At 43.6% G+C, this 23,073-nt stretch overlaps 1 protein-coding gene across 1 annotated transcript; it reads right to left on the bottom strand.

Moving 5' to 3' along the window:
- Positions 1 to 207: 207 nt before the first annotated feature.
- LOC138959415 (uncharacterized) lies at positions 208 to 22,067 on the bottom strand. The gene is made up of 8 exons (XM_070330897.1): positions 21,813 to 22,067; positions 16,288 to 19,391; positions 12,000 to 12,168; positions 10,310 to 10,677; positions 9,395 to 9,946; positions 8,881 to 9,027; positions 6,295 to 6,516; positions 208 to 5,999 (listed from the first exon to the last, which is right to left on the bottom strand). The coding sequence occupies exons 1-8, from the start codon at positions 21,841 to 21,843 to the stop codon at positions 5,574 to 5,576; spliced, it is 5,019 nt and encodes a 1,672-aa protein (XP_070186998.1). The 5' UTR covers positions 21,844 to 22,067; the 3' UTR covers positions 208 to 5,573.
- Positions 22,068 to 23,073: the final 1,006 nt, after the last annotated feature.

The following is a 23,073-nucleotide window of genomic DNA, read 5'->3' as shown; positions in this document are numbered from 1 at the left end:
GCCTCGAATGCAGGACATTTTCAGTAAAATACACGTAAGTACAGTATGTAGGATAAACAGAATACTACATGGCTTGCTGTTCCGTACCAGATTTACACTCGTTGCTTTTTCAAATAGTGAACAGCTCGCTTTCGCTCGCAGTTCAATATTTAAAAAAACAACTCGTGTAAATCTGGTACGACACAGCAAGCCATGTAGTATTCTCTATTTCCCCCGTTGTTGAAGAAATTTACGGCGTTCATTGTTTTGTTTTCTAGTGTCAGCGTTGTATGGCTAGCCAAGACGGCGGCGACCGTGGGGCGTTGACCGAGTCACCGACAATGTCGTCCATTTGCTTTCACAAAAATTGGGTCGCCATTTTGAAAAGACGCCGGCAATTTCTTTTACGCACGACAGTTGGCCCGCAGACATTCAAAACGTGCACTTCAGATACTTTCTTCATTTTCTGGCTGCCAGAGCAGACCGCAGACACAAGCTCAGTGAGATAGACCCTGCTGTTTTTCCGTAAAACCTTGGCGCCGTTGCTGCTGACGTTTTCAGTAAATCCCTGGCGCCACGTCTGCTGACGTTTTCAGTAAATCCATGGCTGCCGTTTTCAAGGAGAGAAGTAAAGAGTACTGGTAAGTCGCAGACAGCACCACCACAATCATGCTGCTTTGAATATTTACTCGGTACATTATAAAAGACCAATATCAGGCCGTTTCCGATCAGTACACTGCCATTAAGGTATAAGTCAGTTCGAGCTGTTTTCAGTGTACATACAATTAAAAGATATAACCGTTCAGTTTAAGTCAGTGTTTAATACACTGGTGCAAAACTGTCATCGTACCAATCAGCGTTAGTTATGGTGTCAATGTATTACTCAGGGGTTCAAGTGGTGTAGATGTACACACAATTATGTATTAACCCAAAACAGGTTATAACAACTCCTGAATCTTTAATTCTAAGACCTGTGTGCTATAGCTTAAACTAGAAGTAAACATCAACGGAGGAAGATTTGTACTGCTATAGCCTTGCTTTCGCAAAAATCACAGCGCATAAAATAAAATCTCCCAACCAGCACTATTATAATTATTTGAAATGTGCAAGTTTTAGAGGAAACACTTTTCATAAAATTGTTGTATTCGTCAACAGGCTGACCGCGACGTTTCTTACAAAGTATAGGCTGTCGCTTTAAAGGGTCTGTTCAAGAGTTCTGGAGAGCGCAGGAGAACAAATGTAGTGCCGCGGTGAGTGGGCTTCAAGAAGAATGGAATGGAAACAGACTACAAAAAAAAAAGAGAGCATTTTTACTGTCTAGTCTTTCCCTCTCATCAAATATGTTTCACGTTGCCGAATGAGGTCAATAGAGTGATTGAACCGATAAAACAAGGATAAAACAAGGACACAAAATAGAACAAAATCCAGATCGTATGTAGCAGCAATTTTTTTTCCTTTTTCGTTAGTGGTTAGTGTATTAGTTTCAGTCTGTAAGACAGTTTTGATAGGAAGGGAAATATTTTTTACAGTATTCTGCACGTTTTCAAATTTACTCGACCTTTTCTCTCGTGGAGACTGTGTTTTTCCCCTGATTTTAACACAACATATAAGGACAACATATATTTTCAAAGTATTCTACAAGTTTTCTATTCTTCTCTTTTTTCTTTAATGGTCACTGTAACTATACCAAGCCGAAAGACTGTACTGGGAAAAAAGGACAACACAATCTGTTCACAGTATTCTACGTAATTTCAAATTGTCTTCATTTTCTTTCGTGGGTACAGTATTTGTTCCGTATTGAAATACAGTAATTAAAAGACGCACACAAGCTCTTTTTTTTAACAGTATTCTACTTATTTCCATTTTTCTGTCTTTTTTTTCGTGGATACTGTGTCTTCTATCTTCTTTGTGCATACTACTTCTGAAAGATTGCAATCAAAAGACAACGCTGAGAGGAACGGGAAGGTCTTTTCACTGTAGTGTACGTGTTTTCACCCTTTCGTGGATACTGCGTCTTTTCCCGATTGAAGACAGTACCAAAGAGGCGGACAATGGTTCTTTTTAAGGTATTCTATAGGTTTTCTACTGTTTTCTTTTTTCTTTTGTCGAAACTCCGATATGCGATTGAAAGACGTACATTACTGACAAGAAAAACAGAAGGCCTTTCACGATATTCGATACCGATGTGTTGAGACAGTACTGAAAAGAATGACAAAAGATCTTGTCAAAGTATTCTACATGTTGTTATAATCGTACAATACGACACTGACAACCAGAAAGGGAAGAGCGGACTTTGAAGCCTACCAATCACATTTACTGTAGACTAGTATCTTGCAAATGTTCCGTTGGCACTAAACCGCCTTTTTTGGATTCAAACACAAAATTTCAAAAACTCCTGCGCACATTATTGAAAACACAGTAACTGTCCAATTATGAAGTCCGCAAGCAAAGCTTTCGTTCAATGGATTTGTATCGGTCCTCAGAGCATCTTTCCAGAGGGTTTCAGGTTTAATTGGAACATTCAGGAGGGTTTCGGGTTTAGTCTGCATCTTTCCGGAGGGGTTCAAGTTTAGTCTGCATCTCTCCAGAGGGGTTCAAGTTTAGTCCGCATCCTCCCAGGGTTTCAGGTTAAGTCTGAACTTCTATTGTTTGATGAGTGATGTTTAAAAACAAAAGGAAGAAAACAAACAACATAATTATTTTGTCAATACACTCAAGCTCACAGCTCCTCTCCTACAAGACGCAAATGGGTCCAGACAAATATTGATTTTTTTTTCTGTCAGCAGTTCACTGAGGTCGTGTTGTTCTATATCTTAAAAGCAATATCAATCAATCAATATGAGGCTTATATCGCGCATATTCCGTGGGTACAGTTCTAGGCGCTCTGCAATGATGCCGTGTGAGATGGAATTTTATATAAGGCCAGTAGATTGCAGCCATCTCGGCGCATATTTACCTTTCACGGCCTATTATTCCAAGCCACACGGGTATAGGTAGACAATTATTAACTGTGCCTAAGCAATTTTGCCAGGAAAGACCCTTTTGTCAATCGTGGGATCTTTAACGTGCACACCCAATGTAGTGTACACGGGGGGGAGTTCGGACACCGAAGAGAGTCTGCACACAAAGTTGACTCTGTGAAATAAATTTCCGCCGAACCTGGGATCGAACTCACGCTGACAGCGGCCAACTGAATACAAATCCAGCGCACTACCAACTGAGCTATACACAGTCAAGCGTTGCAGTTTTTCAGTTTATACACCAACGCTCCAGCTTGAAGATATTCAAAATCAAACTGAGAAGGATTCTCATATACTTTTTTTTCATAAGTTAGATTTAGCAGTTGACAGTTCTAATACAATGGTACCTGCGATGAAGGCACACCATTGAGACCAAACAAAAGTGTCCCTAAATTACAGGTGGCCTGTCATGACAAGGTATCGTTTGGTAACAATAATGAACAAAGGGACAACAGAGGGTTTATTGAGAGGTGTCCTCCCACCGCTGGTGCCACTGTAGTGTAGTTATTATAGTTCAGCAAGCTATCAGAACCGGTGTAACACGAAATTTTTACTCCACGAAAAATTGACTCCGGAGTAAACATTTTGTACGACATATTTACTCGGAGTACACTTGTCGTACGAGAAAAGAACTCCCCAAGGCACGAACAAATTACTACCTCCACGAAAAGTTTTACTCACCATTTTTTTTACTTCCACTAAAATTCTCGTAAGCGAAAATGGGATGCTGGCGAAGGGATAATGCCAATACATGCATGTGACCTCGCGCAAATGAATGTCGCGCTACCCTCCCTCCACCCCTTACACCACCGAGACTAACAGGGGACAAGGGAGTAAAAGTAATGTATTCATTATTTATTTGTCAGGGGAGTAATATTTTTGAACGAAATGTTTACCTTGAACACACCTGTCGTGAGGAGTAACTTTTTTTTAGTATTATGGGGGAGTAATGTTTTCGTAAAGGGAGTACAATTTTCGTACGAAATATTTACTCCGGAGTCAAAATCTCGTGGGAGTAATTGTCTCGTGTTACACCGGTCAATACTTTTGATACATGTGTATGTAGCTTGGTTAGGCGGGTTGGAACTCGAGTCTTGTGTGTATGTCATAAGTCCGTTACTTCTTCGAGGTTTGAATCTGTTTCTCTAACTCACTCTCTGGTTGACCTTGTCGCAGCTGCTTACTATTGGTTATAGGCACTAACTTTGTTCAGCAGCTTATTACACCCCCGGTATAGGGGTGTGTATAGGATTCGGTCGATGTGTTTGTTTGTTTGTTTGTGTGTTTGTGTTCGCATATAGATCTCAAGAATGAACGGACCGATCGTCACCAAACTTGGTGAACAGGTTCTATACATTCCTGAGACGGTCCTTACAAAAATTGGGACCAGTCAAACACAGGGTTAGGGAGTTATTGGTGGATTAAGATTCTACAAGGACTTATAGAGGGACATATTAATGGTCAAAGGGAAATAACCTTCTCAGTTGGTGGCAGTGAGAATGGTAAGGACGGGGGTGTTTTTCCTACCTCGGAGGAATTTCTTGTTATTTCGGGTTTGGGGCTCACCGCGTTGGTCTGATCTGAACACAGTTGTCGTGCCACTTTGGTCGTGTTGCACATGGTCATAGCAGTGACATTCACCAGTCTTGTAGAACTGCACAGAATCTTGGCACGTGCACTTAAATAGATGGGTTCAGCAGTTGTCCATGCCAGTCTGTGTTTAACAATTTGAACTAGACAGAACTTCCATGTCTGCACGTTCAGTAGATTGGCTTGGAATCTTATCGTCATAATTCTTTTTTGTGTGTGTTCATTTCAATTTTTAGCGTAATTAGTCATGATTTTCTTCACCGATAAAGCTGAACTGAACAGAATGGTATCTGTACAACTCGATCAGTAGCCGGGCTCAGCACCATGCTATTCAAGTTCTGTGGACCAATGTTTGGTTGAGCAAGTCATTATGTTAGTTCTCTATTCTCCACTTCAGTCAGCTTGACAGGATTCACGCTTGTACAGCTCAGGAAGTAGCTTCAAAACTTTACCGTCCTAGTTCTGTAGGTGAGCTTCTGACAAAGCTAGTCACAACTTTCGCTTTTTGTTCACAGACATAGGAGCACTGGACAGAGTTACAGCTCAGTATTTAGGTTCACCAATGGCTGAACTGGTCATAATTTGTTTTTTGAATTCAACACTGTCAGAAAACAAGCAAAATCTGTGATCTTGTTGAGATCACCAAACCCGGCTCATCCAGTAACAACTCCGCCACACTAGTTCACAATTCTTGTCCAATCAGGTCACTATTTTCGTGCCCTGGCGAGTCACACTAGCTCATAATTCTCTTTCGATCAGGTCACCATTTTTGTTCCTTGACCAGCCACACAAGCTCATAATTCTTGTCCAACCCGGTCACCTTTTTCGTTCCCTGACCAGCCAAGCTAACTCATAATTTTTGTCCAACCCGGTCACCTTTTTCGTTCCCTGACCAGCCAAGCTAACTCATAATTTTTGTCCAACCCGGTCACCTTTTTCGTTCCTTGACCAGTCACACTAGCTCATAATTCTCGTCCAACCAGGTCACCATTTTCGTGCCCTGACCACCTTCATCTTGTTCTTGTAGAGTTCGTAGTAGCTCGGCGCGCCTTGGATTCCGGGAGTGTTAATAATCTTGGAGTCCAAAGCGATGGGTAAGGACGGGGTGGTTCGAACGCTCTCCTGTTCCTCCGCTCGCAGACGACTGAGAGTGAGATCCTCCCAACTCCTGTTCAGAGGATGCTGACGTTGCTGCTGATTCTTCTTTTTCTTTCCTGCTCCTGCTGCTGCTGCTGCTGCTGCTGCTCCAGCTCTGCCCTTCTGTCCTGCTCCGAATGGGATTCGGCCGGTAGGGGAAGCAACTGGGGGAAGAGTTACGACAGGGTTGTGGGACTTGGGTTGAGGGAGGGCTGGGTCTTGCACGACGGTGTAGGTCTGTACGCCTTCTACCCATCCCTTCAGCTGTTGAACCTAATGCAATATAATCATATTACAAAAAATGTGTTCGAAAAAACGCTGCAGCAACACACACCCACATGTACGCGGGCGCGCAAACACACACACACACACACACACACACACACACACACACACACACACACACACACACACACACACACACACACACACACACACACAGGCACACACATACCCCCCCACACACACTCACACACACACACTAACCCCAACCACCCCCCCCCCCACACACACACATTTTCCCCCCATCTCCCTTCACCCTCCCCCCCTCCAATACCCACATACACACCTTGATATCCGAATCGTGTTGCTTTCGCTCCAGGCTGCCGACACGGTCCATGATCTGGTTGCGCTCCGACTGGCGTTGCGTGATCTCCATGTTGCGCTCCACGAGCATTTGACGCAGCTTGTGGTTGTCGTCCTGAAGCTTCTTGTTCACCGCCTGCACCTCCGCCCCCACCCCGCTCCCCTTCTTCAGCAGCTCCTGTCTCTCTTCGTCCATTTCTCGCATCTGTTAGGGAGAAGAACAGAGCGAGAAATAAAAAGACCCTAAACTTCTATCTATATATATATACGACTAGTGTCTGTGTATCTGTCTGTGTATCTGTCTGTGTATCTGTCTGTGCGCGATGCACGGCCAAAGTTCTCGATGGATCTGCTTCAAATTTGGTGGGCATATTCAGGTAGACCCGGGACACGACACAACCTGGTCGATATTTCAACACGTGCTCTCAGCGCGCAGCGCGGAACCGATTTTGGTTCCACCTCAGCTATTTTGGTTCCACCTCAGCTACCCGGGCCCCCATACCGACACACCATAGCCGCTACACCACATCACAACGCCAAAGTTCTCGGTGGATCTTTTTCAAATTTGGACACCGTATTCAGCTACACCCCGGACACAATATCATCGATGAGATATTTCAACACGTGCTCTCAGCGCGCAGCGCTGAACTCATTTTCGTTTTTGTGTTCATTTCACCATTATAAGTAACTCTTCCTTATCTTCTCCAGTGTTTGGCGTTTATCTCCCTTCCTTCGTATGGCTTTCCCGTTCAGTTGTAAACTACACTGCGCTGTCCACTGCGCTGAGCGTCTTCGGATATTCCCGGCGTTCTGTTACTGGTACTATTTTTAGAAGGTCAACGCAGTGTACAGAACGTAAATTGGACCCGTAAATTATCCTCACTGTAAAAGTGCAAAGGTCGAATCAATTTATAGCCACGCGAAAAATACACTGTCATCTATCTCTCTATAGATACGGCTTCTCTGTGTTTTTGTGTGTGTGTGTGTGAGTGTGTGTGTCTCTTATGTAAGCAACACCTGTGCATTGTTCAGTTCTGTTTGTGATGTGGTCTGGCGGCTTTTGTGTAATTTTATGTACTGGCCTTCCTTTGAGAAGCCATAACTTGCTCAGTCCTGTTTGAGTGGAGTTCGCCTCCAAAGGTGATTAACACGGTTACATTCGTCGACAAGGATGGGACTCGATATGGTCAGGAATGGCATTATGGCCACTAAATCATTTTCGTGCTGTTCCCATTCCACGAATCTGGGAGGGACCTAAGCTTGGCGGGTCCATTGTTCGGACCCGGCGAAGCCGGCGTACGGCTCTAAGTACTTCTTCCCGGCGAAGCCGGCTACCCGGCGAAGCGGGTATTCATTCTAGTATATATATATACGACTTGTGTCTGTGTGTGTGTGTGTGTGTCCGCGATGCACGCCCAAGGTTCTCGATGGATCTGTTTCAAATTTGGTGGCCATATTCAGCTACACCCCGGACACAACCTGCTCGATGAGATATTTCAACACGTGCTCTCAGCGCGCAGCGCTGAACCGATTTTGGTTTTTCTCTGGATCCATTCCCAGTAACTCTTCCTTATCTTCTCCAGTGTTTTCAGCGTTTATCTCCCTTCCTTCGTGTGGCGTCAATCCATATTCCCGTTTCTATTTTTAGAAGGTCACTGTCGACAACGCTCAATCCATATTCCCGTTATACTATTTTTACTCTTCTCCAGTGTTTTGCGCGTTTATATCCCTTCCTTCGTGCGGTGCGCCGGCAAAGCCGGCGTACACCCTGCAAAGCCGGGTACCCCGGTATTCGGCTCGACTTCTTCCCGGCGAAGCCGTACCCGGCGAAGCGGGTATTCATCTAGTCATCAATATGTGAGTACAGTATTTTTAGGGCCTTTTTATGAGCGAGTAAAACTTGTGATGGAGGTGTAGAAGTTGCAATGTTATTTGTTAATATTCAGCGTAAATTGAACATGTATTCTAGAGTAACTTTGTTTATGTAACGCAATTATTGTATTATTACATTAACAAAAAAATAATTCCTAATATTACTCTCTCTTTTCCACGTTGACAGTGAAAATACGAGGAGTAAAAGTCACAATGAAGAATGTATCATGGACGCAAAGAAAGCAGTAGACGCTGACATAATACGCAGACACACAGCCACAAACATGCACGCAGCCATTAACGAACACATGCAGACAGGCAGACAGTCAGACACGATGACAGACAAGCGCGACAACTGACAGAGAAATATACTCTCACTCACACTGTCTCACACACACACACACACACACACACACACACACACACACACACACACACACGCACGCACGCACACACACACACACACGCACGCACACACACCCACACACACACACACACACACATAACACACACACACACACACACACACAAAGGCAATTTTGCTGAACAAAAATAGATAATACAAATCGAACTGCCAAAAGCTGGCCCACACTACACCAACGCTGGTCACAAATGATGTGGTATGACCAACGAGTGTCAATAAAGCTCCTTCAACATTGTCTTGAACGAAACAAAAGAACTGGATGTACCATATCACCTTCAGTCTGAGCTGCTCGTTCCTGGCGTTAGCGTCGTCCAGCTGTCCCTCCAGGTCGTGTTCTCGCTTCTTGTGGACCGTGAGTTCGTCCTCCACCTTGTCTCTGCCCACCCTCTCCCCCTCCAGCTTCTTGATGTAGCGTTTCGCCTTTGGACAAATATTTAGTTTCATTAACATAAAGCAAGTTAAAACTATTGAATATAGCAATCCTAAACAAGCTAAAACATTTTTTTTCTGTTGACTGCCTCATTATATATTAGTTGAATGTCGGTTGTTCTAGAAACAGGGGCGGTGATTGGATCACTCTGAAAGAGAGCTAGGTTTTTGTTTAATCAGCAGATAGCAGTCCACTCTGTTAACTTTGTGAAGACTGAGTTATGCTTTAGTATGCTGAGCTATTGCATGCATATTGAGTGATTGCCGCTTTGCCAAGGTTTGTTCCTCGTAAAATTTACATCAGCACACTGGGCTGAATACAATCGCGTGACCTAGTTCATGTGCAGCTACAGCTTACCTCGTCCATGTTTTCCGTCATCACCGCCATTTCGCGGTTCAGGGTTTCGGTCTCCATTCTTGCCTCAGTTCTCTCCTGTTTGATCTTGTGGTTGGCGGCCAGGCTGTCCTCGATCTCGTTCTTCAGCGACCGAATCCTGGCCTTCATGTTGACCGAGTCCTTCTCCACCTGCTTCGTATCCTCCAGGTCGTTTTCCAGGCGTTTCACGTTGCGTTGGCCTGCGTCCGCTTGACGCTTCAGCTCGCCGATCTGAGTGTCTTTCTCTTCAGAGTTGGCCTTGACCCCTTTCAGCTCAGATTCCTTCAGCCTCAAGGCGTTCTTGGCGGAGTCTGTTTCTTTTTCGAGGACTTCGTATCTGTGCTTGACTTCGTCGAGTTCCTTTTTGTAGTCCTGGATTTTGTTCATGGCGAACTCGAGTTCTGTCTTGGTTTCCTTGAGCTCCATGTCGATGTTCGTCTCGGCTTTCATGGTCCTCATCATCTCGTCCAATTCCTCGCGCTTCTTGTCGAGACGATCCGTGAGTTCTGTGTTTTCTGTCTCCAGCCTCTGCACCTGTAAAAAACAGAGTACAGGATAACCTTTAGGGTCGACTGTTGTCCCTTCATGTTGCGATCAAAAAGAGACTCCTACTCACCTTCTTACACTCACAGTCACTTTGTGACATACACACACACAGACACACACACACACAGACGTACACACGCACACATACGCATACATACACACACGCAGGCGTGCGCGCCCCCACGCAGCACACACACACACACACACACACACACACACACACACACACACACACACACACACACACACACACACACACTATCCAAGACACATCCCTCGGTTTATCAGCACACACGCTTGTAATCAATCATCTCAACATTGAAGAGAGACACAGGCCCCATCTATTCCCACCTTCTTCTCCAGGGCGTTGTTCTTGGTCTGAAGATTGATGAGCTCTGCTTGGAGCTTCTTGTTCTCGTTCTGCACAGCCACCACCTTATCCTGTTGCGAGGACTCAGCGGTCTTCAGCCGGCTCTGGAGACCTTGCTTCTCCAACTCCAAGTCTCCTATTCTCTTCTCTAACTCGGCTTGTTTTGTCTTCAGTTTGTTGTTGTCCACGTACAGAGCGTCCCACTGCTTGCTCTTGCTGTCAAGTTCCGCAAGCCGCACCTTTAGGCGCTCGTTCTCCGCGTCCGCTTGCTGCTTCTCTGCCGTCGTCTTGCTCACCATGGCGATCAGGTCCTGCTTCTCGCGTCTCAGCTCTTTCACTTCCAAGGACCCTGGGGAACAGAGGAAACGTAGGCCGTGTTAGACGAGAGAATAGTGTTCTGTAGTTTAAGGTACACTGTTAGTATTGTGTATTCTAAGATCCTGCGATGACACGGAGCTAGTGTGTTGTACATAAACATCTTGAGGTGTTTGTTCTCTGAGGACATTATTGATAGCATGGACAAAAAAAATGTGTGTATGTCGTAAAAAACAAATACTTCCAACGATTTTTGTTTCAAAGGCCTCGAGTTTCATCCTGAGGTGTTTGTTATTGCATTGACTTCTTCTTTTTCTTCTCGTTTGCTATTGCATGGACAATAAATTAGTGCATGTCTTTAACAAGAAACAAGTCGCGTAAGGCGAAATTACTACATTTAGTCAAGCTGTCGAACTCACGGAATGAAACTGAACGCACTGCATTTTTACACCAAGACAATACAGCTTCGTCATTCCCCGCGAGAAGGAAATTGCTCAGTTTTCACGTGCAAAACGCTAGTGAAATTCACTAGCCAGAATAGCGCGGTAGCGTATTGCGCTAAGCAGGAAAGCGCGCTTTTCTGTATTCTTTTTAACTTTCTGAGCTTGTTTTGAATACAACATATCATATCTACATGTTTTTGGAATCCGGAAATGATAAAGAATAAGTTGAAATCATTTTTGGATCGATTTCTTAAATTTTAATCGTAATTCTAATTAATCTATTTTCGTTAATTGTGATCACATTTTATGAGTAAACATGACATATGTAATATATTTTTAGATCAGAATTTGATGACAAATACGATGCAATCAATTTTAAATCTGTTTGCGAAAATTTGATTTTAATGACAACTTTAATGAGCAAACTCATTAATCAGTTTTTATGCCTCCAAGCTGAAATGCAATACCAAAATCCGGGCTTCGTCGAAGATTACTTGACCAAAACTTCAAAAAATTAGGTTGAGAAATGAGAGCGTGACAGTGCCGCATCAACTTTCACAAAAAGCCGGATATGACGTCATCAAAGACATTTATCGAAAAATTGAAAATATGGGGTGGGGATATTGTACCCAGGAACTCTCATGTGAAATTTTATGACGATCGGTCCAGTACTTTGCTCTGTATCGCTGTACACACACACACACACACACACACACACACACACACACACACACACACGCACGCACGCACGCACGCACACACACACACACACACACACACACACACACACACACACACACACACACACACACACATACATACATACATACACCAGACCCTCATCTCGATTCCCGGTCAACGTTAAAACATAACTTGACTAAATGTAAAAAGAAAAAGAAAAGAAGAAAAGTACCTCCATAAGCTTTTGTCTCAAAGGCCTCGAGTTTCATCCTAAGGTGTTTGTTCTCCGAGGACAGGTCCTGGCTCTGCCTGACCACCGACTTGACTTCCTCCTCTAGCTGCAGGATGCGCTGCTTGTACGTCCGCTCGTTCCGCAACAGCTGGTCTCGCTCCAAGGCCACCTGTGGGGGGAGTGCATACACAGGCAGGTAGAATCATTACCAAAGGAGGATCCCCTGAAAGTGGCGTATGGCTGCCTAAATGACGGGGTTAAAACGGTCATACACGTAAAAACCGTGGGCGTTTCAGCCCATGAACGAAGAAGAAAAAGAATTACCAGAGGAGGAGGAACACTATTGAAAATCAAAGAGATGAAAATCAGCGCTAATGACAAGACCTGTTAGCTAGTATTAATCAAAAACACGACCTAGTTTCGGAGCTCAGAGTTTCCCTTTCATACAGAAATAGGGTAAGGTTGCCTAATATGGACCGGCTCCTAATATGGACCTCCTCCTGTTCTGACAAACTAACGGCGCTAGAGCGCTCAAAATAATTTCTTTCGCTGTAATCACCCTCTCTCGATAACTTGCACATGTCAAACCAGTCGCAGAAACACAAACCACAAAACCGTCAGTCTTTCTTTCTTTTTTTACACTTTTGGCTGCGTTCACTCTAAATTTGACGCTTAAAATGGACTAGTTTCTGTCCACAGCCACAGCTGTTCTCACACAAACATTGCTATATATATGACAGCCAAGACTGTATTAGTTACATTTTAACAGTGTTGACCCCGAGTTTCTACTGCAAACAAAAAATAATAGCAAAATCTCAAAGCATGTGTATGTCCCCTAATATGGACAACCTTCGACAAATAGAAGAATATAATAGCTTAAGGCTGGTTTCATTAATTTATTAAGAAGCTTGCTGAAAATAACCTATAACTATCTCTCGAGCTTTCAACAAAATATAACAAATAGTTTTCTTTTCGTGGAAGTTGATAATATCATTTATTCAATCTCTGTTTTTGATAAGCTTCTTTAGTTTCCTGTTGTGCTTCAAATAACGTTAACTTTCTCGTCTAACCGAAACAGATAAATCAAAAGCATATTTGAATTAGTCTGATTTGCACGCTAAGTTGTATCGTGTTATTTTGAAGAATAGGGGGCATTTTACAGTGATTCATGAAGGCCGCTTCACTGATCCATATTAGGCGCACAGTCTCCTATTATGGACCAGTTGTGAATTGTTCTGTATTTACATTTTGCTGAATGTCTATCAAAGCTAATGCGCTCTAATTAGGCCTAACGGTTAACTAAAGAAAGAAGGACTACCAAACACAAAATGAAACTTCTTTGCAAGAAAACAAGCTAGTTATCAGCATGTAACAAAAAGTGGTCCTTATTAGGCAACCATTCCCCAACAGTTTTGTTATTCTATAGTTTATTTCGCTCTAATGGCAGACAAGGGCAGGAAGCATTAGAATTGGTCAAGTTTTGAAAATAAAAACACACAAAAAAGTCTGTACATTTGGGTAAATCCGTAGTTTCTGAGTTCAGAGTTTCTTTTTTGTACGGAAGTATAGTCTTGCTTCTATAGTTTATTTTGTCCCAATGTCAACTGCAGAAAAAAAAATCCACATACGCTAAGGAAACGTTCACAACTGAAAATGCAAAACGTCTGAATAAAAATAAAAACAACAAGTCGCGTAAAGCGAAAATACAATATTTAGTCAAGTAGCTGTCGAACTCACAGAATGAAACAACGCAATGCCATTTTTCAGCAAGACCGTATACTCGTAGCATCGTCAGTCCACCGCTCATGGCAAAGGCAGTGAAATTGACAAGAAGAGCGGGGTAGTAGTTGCGCTAAGAAGGATAGCACGCTTTTCTGTACCTCTCTTTGTTTTAACTTTCTGAGCGTGTTTTTAATCCAAACATATCATATCTATATGTTTTTGGAATCAGGAACCGACAAGGAATAAGATGAAAGTGTTTTTAAATTGATTTGGACAATTTAATTTTGATAATAATTTTTATATATTTAATTTTCAGAGCTTGTTTTTAATCCGAATATAACATATTTATATGTTTTTGGAATCAGCAAATGATGGAGAATAAGATGAACGTAAATTTGGATCGTTTTATAAATTTTTATTTTTTTTTACAATTTTCAGATTTTTAATGACCAAAGTCATTAATTAATTTTTAAGCCACCAAGCTGAAATGCAATACCGAACCCCGGGCTTCGTCGAAGATTACTTGATCAAAATTTCAACCAATTTGGTTGAAAAATGAGGGCGTGACAGTGCCGCCTCAACTTTCACGAAAAGCCGGATATGACGTCATCAAAGACATTTATCAAAAAAATGAAAAAAATGTTCGGGGATTTCATACCCAGGAACTCTCATGTAAAATTTCATAAAGATCGGTCCAGTAGTTTGGTCTGAATCGCTCCACACACACACACAGACAGACAGACAGACAGACAGACAGACAGACGCACACACATACACCACGACCCTCGTCTCGATTCCCCCCTCTACGTTAAAATATTTAACCAGTGGGTTCTTAAAACGTTTCATACAAAATTAGACTGCACTCTGGGACCCAGGTGCATGTCTGTGTTTCTTAGGGTTGCAGACAGGTCAGACTTCGGGCCCTCACATGTCACATGCAGGTAACAAAATGTCAGTCTGTTTAGCAACACTCGTTTTATTTCACAGAGAAAAGTTAAAAAGCAATACAGTCTCTTGATCAGGCGAATAGCCCGTTCAATCAAAGATAGTGAAGCGTATAGTTATGCCCAAAGGGCCGACGTATCTACTTTCCCTCTACGCTTGGACAAAAATTGGATTGAGTTTCATGGTTGGAGTCTAAGCGAGAGAATGGCAATCCAATTAAGTGTGCTGTTTCCCTTCCATCTTTGTAATGTTATCCTGATTGTCTACGGAATTCTAGTGGGAGTTTTTCGCAGGCGCGTTCAGGCCCTCGGGGTGTTACAAAGGCGCGCGTGCAGTCTGACGTAATTGCCAAATGACGGTGGCAACGAAATTGCGCATGCGCTTTACTATAAAATTACCCTTGCACCATGGGGCAAAGAGGTTTAGGCACAGAGAAGTGAGAGCTTTGGGCAATTGGAACTAAGAGGAAAGTAAAGAAAGTTTTGCAACAGCGTTGGGTATGGGGGAAAATTGGCGAAAGGCCTACTTGACTTTTTGCCCTAACATTCAAACAGGTCATTAAGGCCGCCGTATTTTGAGAGAAAAATCCCCCCCCCCCCTCCCCTTCTCTCGCACAATCCCATCTCTTTCTCTGTATTCCTCTCTCTCTTTTTCTCTCTCTCTCTCTGTGTCTATCTCTCTCTTTCTCTCTGTCTCTCTCTCTCTCTGTGTCTCTCTCTGTCCCTCTCTCTGTCTCTCTCTCTGTCTCTCTCTGTCTCTCTCTGTCTCTCTCTCTCTCTATCTCTTTCTCTGTCTCTCTCTCTCTCTATGTCTCTCTGTCTCTCTGTCTCTCTCTTTCTCTGTCTCTCTTTCTCTGTCTCTCTCTGTCTCTGTCTCTCTGTCTCTCTCTCTGTCTCTCTCTGTGTGTCTCTCTCTCTCTGTGTCTCTGTCTCTGTCTCTCTCTCTCTGTCTCTGTCTCTCTCTGTCTCTCTCTGTGTCTCTCTGTGTCTCTGTCTCTCTCTGTGTCTCAGTCTCTCTCTGTCTCTCTCTGTGTCTCTCTGTGTCTCTGTCTCTCTCTCTCTGTCTGTCTGTCTCTCTCTCTCTCTCTCTCTATCTCTTTCTCTGTCTCTCTCTCTCTGTCTCTCTGTCTCTCTCTCTCTACCTCTTTCTCTGTCTCTCTCTCTCTCTGTCTCTCTCTCTATCTCTTTCTCTGTCTCTCTCTCTGTCTCTCTCTGTCTCTGTCTCTCTCTCTGTCTCTCTCTCTGTCTCTCTCTCTGTCTCTCTCTCTGTCTCTCTGTCTGTCTCTCTCTCTCTCTGTCTCTCTCTCTCTGTGTCTCTCTGTGTCTTTCTCTCTGTCTCTCTCTCTGTCTCTCTCTCTGTCTCTCTCTCTCTCTCTCTCTCTCTCTCTGTCTCTCTCTCTGTCTCTGTCTCTCTCTCTCTCTCTGTCTCTCTCTCTGTCTCTCTCTCTCTGTCTCAGTCTATCCTTTTTCTCTCTCTCTCTGGACGTAAAAAAAGGCTGGATGTAAAACGCACTTATATGCTTACTCCATTACCCACGAAAACAAATATTTATCACATCATATCTTATCTCTCTTTCTCCACTCCTTCCTCAAGACAAAAACAAAAACAATGATCCTCTTACCTCAGACAGCCTGTCCCCGCCTCCTGCTCCTCCTGCCCTCGGTCCCTCCGTCGCTGTAGACATGTTTGGTTGAGGTTGAGACTTGGACTGAGATGTGTCAGTATGGGCTTCTGTCCCTTGAGGATTCTGCAGAGCGGAAGCTACCCACTCTCCCGTGTGTCCAGACACAGCAGCTCCTTTGTTGTTTTCTCCCACTCCGAGAGTATCTGATTTTGAGGGTAAAGCTGAGGAGCTTAGTCCTTTAGGATCAGAGACAGCACCTGTTCCTTGGCTATTTTCGTAGGTTTTAACAGTGTTTATTTCTTTGGGAAAACCTACAGAAGCTTTTCCTGTGTACTGAGGGTCAGAGCCTGTTCCTCCTTGGCTGCGTCCTCTATCGTTGAGTGTTTCCGTTCTTTGAGGCAACGATGACAGGATTTCACCTGTATTTCCAGGGATAGAGCTCTCTTTTGCTCGGCTGCCATCTTTGGGTCCAGGGGGAAGGTTTGCTAGTCCAGGTGCGTCTTCTTTGTCTTTGGGGGGTTCTGAGTTTTCTGGCGACGACGAAAAGACTTGGGTACTTCGTAAGAGATGGTCTTGGGGGGGAGCAGCGGAAGAAACTACATTGGCCGAAAGAACTGCAGGGTCCAGTTGACGGGATTGTTGCACGACGTCCTGATGGATATGCTGAGTCTGAGATCCTGCGATGTAAGGGCTTGACTCCGCGGTTTCGCTTTCCTTCGTGCTGCTTTCTGATGGCCGTGGAGGATTTTGTCGCAAATCTGCTGTCAACTTCTCATGCTGCCCTTGCTGTTGTAGCTGTGTTGGTGGTGGTAGCTGATATTCTTGACTTTGTGTCGGTTGCTGATATACTGGTGCTTGTGTCGGTATCTGGTGTTCTTGGCTTTGTTTTGAAAGCTGAGGGGATTCTTGGTTTTGTGTAAGTAGTGGATATTCTTGTTTTTGTATTGGTTGCTCATGTGCTTGTGTGCGTTTTGGTAACTGATATTCTAGTTTCTGTGCTGGTGGCTGGTGGTGTTCTAGTTTCCCAGCTGCAAGCTCTCGTTCTGGCTTTATTGCAGTGGGCTGCTGGACTGCTTCAGTCGTCGGGGGCTGCTCGCTTTGGTTTGATGCTGGTTGTAGACGTTCCTGGGGAAGTTGTTGATGATGATGTTTTTGCGGCGGTGGTGTTGGTGGCGGTCGAGGCTGATGAAGCAGCGTTGGTGTGGAGGGCGGTGTTGACGTCCGCCTTCTGTGCTCGTGGGGTGGTTGTGGTGATACTCGGTTCTGTTGCGCTGGTGAGTGTGTTCTTTGTTGTGGAGGCTGTGGTGGTGGTTGTGGTGTTGGGTGGCGTTGGTGAGGTGGTGTAGACGCCTGCTGTTCCTGCCAGGGTCCAGCGAGCTCTGAAGCTGACGCACCGGGTGTGCTGTGCCCGTCCGTGGACCTTTCTTCTACAGTGTTAAGACTCGACCTCCTCTGCCTGTGTCTTGGCTCTCGCTCATGGAATCTGTCTTCCTGCTGTGGCTGACGTTGCAGTCGCGGCTGATGTTCCGGTTCCTGTCTCTGCTGCTCTGTGTGTGGCAAGAACCGCTCTCTTGGACTGCTGGTCCTTTGGTGTGTCTCCGGATCGCTGTCAGAGTCTTGCTGGTTCTGTAGAGTCCGTTTCGCTCTTACTCTCGCGAGAGCTGCATTTCGGGCAGCCTGCTTACCTCTGCTGTCTTCGTTCTTGCTGCTAGCATTACTAGCAAAACCTAGAGCACCTCTGGCAAAATCTGGAGCATTTCTGGCAAAGCCTGGAGCATTTCCTTTCACCGGTATTTGTGAAGGTCGTTTAGCCTTAGGAACAGTCTGTACTTGTTTTCCTCCCTTTGGCTTAGGACTGGGTCTTGGTTTAAATGACCTGGGACTGGAACTCAGTTCTTTCCCCGCACGCTTTTTTGAATCTTTCCTATAAAAACTCTGCGGTGATGCCCCGGAGAACTCTCTGGGAATGTAGTACTGAACAGCATTTTTGCCGCCCGGGGTTTCGTAGTAGTTAAGGATATGCACAGTGTCTGTCGGCGTGCGATCACCATCACACAAATCAACCGGACTACGAGAACGCACTCTCCTAAAACGACCACCACTGGCGCTCTCGGAGTGATTCGAGCTGGATCGCTCCTTTCTGTAAGGGTTGACGCCTCGCGGGGATACCTTACTGTGGTCCACGTAACGAGAACTATCCACAGGCCGAGCTTTTCTTGTATCTGTCTCTGAAGCCTCCTGATACGGTACGATGGCAACACCGAGAGTTCGTGGAGTGGCTTCAGAAGGTGAAAGCTGTCTTCTGTGTTCCCTGGGAGACTCGCGGGAGCAAAGTTCGCGTGGTGAACCTCTGTTGTTGGAAGAGCTCTCTTCTCCTCCGGTCTGTTCGGAACCTTCCCGACTGTGTGTGAAGTTTGAGGAACCTTCTTCGGCAGACCGCTGTCGTTCTTCTTCGGAGTGTTCCGAGGTTGTTCGATGTTCCACGGAGCTTCGTGAGCCTTGTGCTTCTCTTTCTGCTCTTAGCAGAGCTTCCTGATTCTCAATGAAGTTTACGAAACCTCCTTCTTGGTGTCTTCCTACTGCGGCTGGGCCACGAGTGCGGTCATTTTGTATGAAGCTAAATGGAATTCCTTCAGGAATATATGCAAGCTCTCCTTCGGGTTTTTTCGTGTCGTTTTGGGAATGAAGACGTTGTTCTTCGCTATGTCCCAAATTGTCTCTATTCTGAACAGACCCTTGGTAGCCTCCTCCTCCGCCGGATAGATGCTGCCCGCTGTCTGTCTGTTCAATAGTCTGCCCACCTTGTGAGTAGCTTTGGGGATCGCCGTTTTTAAACTGGAACTGTTGTCCGGTCTGATTGTCTCGCCCTTCTCCGGTTGTTTCCGAAGTGAGACCACTCTGCCCGAAGTTTAGCGTAGCGTCTTCTGTGGATGGAGTTTCTTCCTTGGACACTGGACTCTGACTGTAGACGCCCGAGTCGTCGTGGATCTTCTCGGAGGGACTTTGGCCGTTACTGGACTCCGGGACAACGGGCAGCTCGATTTCCCCCCGTACGATGTTCCCCTGTGTGTCCACCCGACCAAGGCCTGTGGCGTAGGTCTCTGTGCACAACATGTGAGAAGAATTACAACCACGTATCAACATAAGAAACACATCCTAAAGGTAGAATACCACACAGAGACGAAAACAAATCTAAAGATGAAATATAATACAACTGAGAACAAGGTCTGTTGGTCAAATTAATGTTGGTTTATGTCCTCACTTTCCATGGTATTGGAGACAAGAGGTTTATTTTGTTTGAATGTAATTATAATTGTTCAAAAGATGAACGGTTGGAAAGTTTGAATTTTCTTCTTGAATTACCTACCTTAATATAAAATGGACCTCCTGTCTCTTTTTGAACGCTAGGTTTAATCTTCTTTCCAACAGACCTTGTACACCATGTTGCAGATTATTTTGCCTGAAAGCTTTACTTCTCCAAGTAAATTCGGTTTACAGAATGGAGTGAACAGACAAACAGCTTTGTGAAAATAGGATCAAGAAGTAAAAAATGCAGGATTTTGCGGTAAACACTCCAGAATTAAGATGATTGCAGAAACAAGCGATTATAGTTTACAAGTGAATCAAGAAATTATTGAAAATAACAGTTAATACCCGGTAATTCCTTTATAGTAACCACACGCTATATCAGTGTATTATAGCGTAGCAAAGCTTGCAACACACGCCGCATGATGAGGTAAGATACATGGGTGGAAATGCATACCAAAGAACCATGAAAAGTTGGGTTTAAACTAATACTGCCCACCAATTGAAACATTTTACTTCGAAAAGGAACAGTAAAAAGCTTTGCGAAGTTGGCAAAAAGATATTCTCATTGTGTCACAGTTTCCAGTTTCAGGCATTTGCTTCTTTTAAAAATCTGTTTCCGTATTGGAAAATGTAATCAATTGAAAACATTGTCTATGAAATACTACTACTTTCCCTTTCAAATTTAACAAAAGACACTTTAAAACAAAGTTACACGTGTGCACTATCATTGAAGATCATTGGATGCAATATAAGCCAATTTCAAAGAAAAGCAAGCCTTATCTATAGCAGACATTATCACTATTTTTTATTTTCATTTTGTTTTTATAAAGTAAGTAATACTAAGATGTGTATCATTCAAAGTTTGGCTGTGATGAATGATCGGATGTGGTGAAGTGTGTCTCAAGGGCATGAAACACGACATAGCTTTATCGCAAGGCAATGGTTGCACGCATATTGTTGTTTGATAAATAGATACAACCTGTCACATCGCAGGCAGATTTGCGATTTGCTGTCTATCTGGAACCGAAGTAGGATGCGTCTTCGTTGATATCATACTATCGCTGAATGTGTGACTTCATCAAATTGACGACCTCCGGAAATAACTCTGTCGGGGTTTTAGGGAATGTAAAAGAGTGAATACTCTTACTTTTAGTGAGAAAAGCTATCTACACGTGCTTCTTGTCCACGTGTTTCAGACACACGGCTCGGTAATGACTGGCCAATAATGTCACGTTGGAAAGTTTGACTCATTACTCAAAGCAAGAGTATTCTGTCGGGGTTTTAGGGAATGGAAAAGAGTGAATACTCTTACTTTTAGTGAGAAAAGCTATCTACACGTGCTTCTTGTCCACGTGTTTCAGACACACGGCTCGGTAAAGACTGGCCAATAATGTCACGTTGGAAAGTTTGACTCATTACTCAAAGCAAGAGTATTCTGTCGGGGTTTTAGGGAATGGAAAAGAGTGAATACTCTTACTTTTAGTGAGAAAAGCTATCTACACGTGCTTCTTGTCCACGTGTTTCAGACACACGGCTCGGTAATGACTGGCCAATAATGTCACGTTGGAAAGTTTGACTCATTACTCAAAGCAAGAGTATTCTGTCGGGGTTTTAGGGAATGTAAAAGAGTGAATACTCTTACTTTTAGTGAGAAAAGCTATCTACACGTGCTTCTTGTCCACGTGTTTCAGACACACGGCTCGGTAAAGACTGGCCAATAATGTCACGTTGGAAAGTTTGACTCATTACTCAAAGCAAGAGTATTCTGTCGGGGTTTTAGGGAATGGAAAAGAGTGAATACTCTTACTTTTAGTGAGAAAAGCTATCTACACGTGCTTCTTGTCCACGTGTTTCAGACACACGGCTCGGTAATGACTGGCCAATAATGTCACGTTGGAAAGTTTGACTCATTGCTCAAAGCAAGAGTATTCACTCTTTCACAACTCATACAAGTTATTTACCAACACCGTCTATAGTGAAATTACGATTGTATACGATCTCGAACACGAGCACAAACCGTACGACACTGTACCAAAGCTACGGACAATTTGTATGTTGGACAATTTGTATGTTGGACAATTTGTATTTTATTTGCTACAATCGTAGTTAGGTGTAAGCTGCAGCGACAAAGCTGTGTCGTATGTCTCGCCCTTAAGACTATGGCCAAGTTGCAGAGATGGAGAGAAAGATGTGAAGGAAAGGTGAACCATTACCTTGACGGGTTGTAGATAAAGACTTGTGCATTTTATGCGGGAAAAAGCATTCAACCCATGATATTAATGGTTAGTATCCGCTTCCCCAAAACACACACGATGGCAGTGATACCTGACGGGTAAAGGCCTGGAAAGAAAACCACACAGTGCATAATATTCATCATCAAAAGGGTGAGGTTTTCTTTTTTTAAGGTTGTTATTTTTGAAAGCCAACGAAGCCTTTTGTTAGTGCGTGTTTCCTAGTTATAAGTAGACGCCTGACTCATACAAAGCTCAACTCATGCTCCAGACTTCTGGTGTAAGTACATTTTATATAAAATTACTCTTACTATAATTTAGAAAAGGAAAGTAAACTGTGAAAAGAAAAAAGGGCCTTACAAGATATAACCCACAATAATACATGTGTTAATCAACTAGCCTAATTATCTAAGTTTTCAAGCGTTGGAATTGCCGCTGATTACCTTCAAATCACTCAATATAAAAGAAGTTAAGAAAAGACAAGTCACAGTACTTATCATTTATGTGGTGTTATTATTTAAGCATGTATCAATAAGTTCAGAACATGACGCAGTGTTAATGTTATATCTGTGTTAGATAACATTTTAAATGTACAGGTCTGTTTTAAAGTATTACATGAGGTTCTTCTGCTGCAACAAATATAACGAACACGAAGAACTATGCCGGTTAACTGGTTTCTTTAGATCACAATGTTAGAAAGACAAAACTAGTGTAACTAAAGACTAAAACATGTTAACAATCGTATCAATAAAAGAAGTCAAAGTAAAATGTGAACGAAGCAACAAAACAACAACAACAAACAATCATCGTGCAACAAACTTAGGTATGTACAAACGCGCTTAGAGTTTTGACTGTCTGTCTGTCTGTCTGTCTGTCTGTCTGTCTGTCTGTCTGTCTGTCTGTCTGTCTGTCTGTCTGTCTGTCTGTCTGTCTGTCTGTCTGTATGTCTGTCACTCTTTCTCCATCTCTAACTCGATCTACCTCTCTAGAAAATAAATTAAAACGGAAAGAAACTGAGAAGAATTTTTTTTTAACTTTTGCACAGAGAATGCAAATAGCTTCAAGTAACCAAATACGCGAATTATAATTTCGGAGAAATAATTATACGTGCTTTAAAGTGGGTGAACAGGGTTGGACATGTCGCATTTTTACGACTCGTCTAGCCGATTTTGCGACCCCGCTTGCAGCAAGTGACTGCGTATGCGACAAGCTATCTCGGATGTGCGACCGAACTCTGCCATGA

This window comes from Littorina saxatilis, linkage group LG2 (assembly GCF_037325665.1).
Source record: "Littorina saxatilis isolate snail1 linkage group LG2, US_GU_Lsax_2.0, whole genome shotgun sequence".
Taxonomy (NCBI): domain Eukaryota; kingdom Metazoa; phylum Mollusca; class Gastropoda; order Littorinimorpha; family Littorinidae; genus Littorina; species Littorina saxatilis.
Note: the sequence above shows the minus strand (reverse complement) of the source record. Positions and strands in the feature narration are given on the sequence as shown.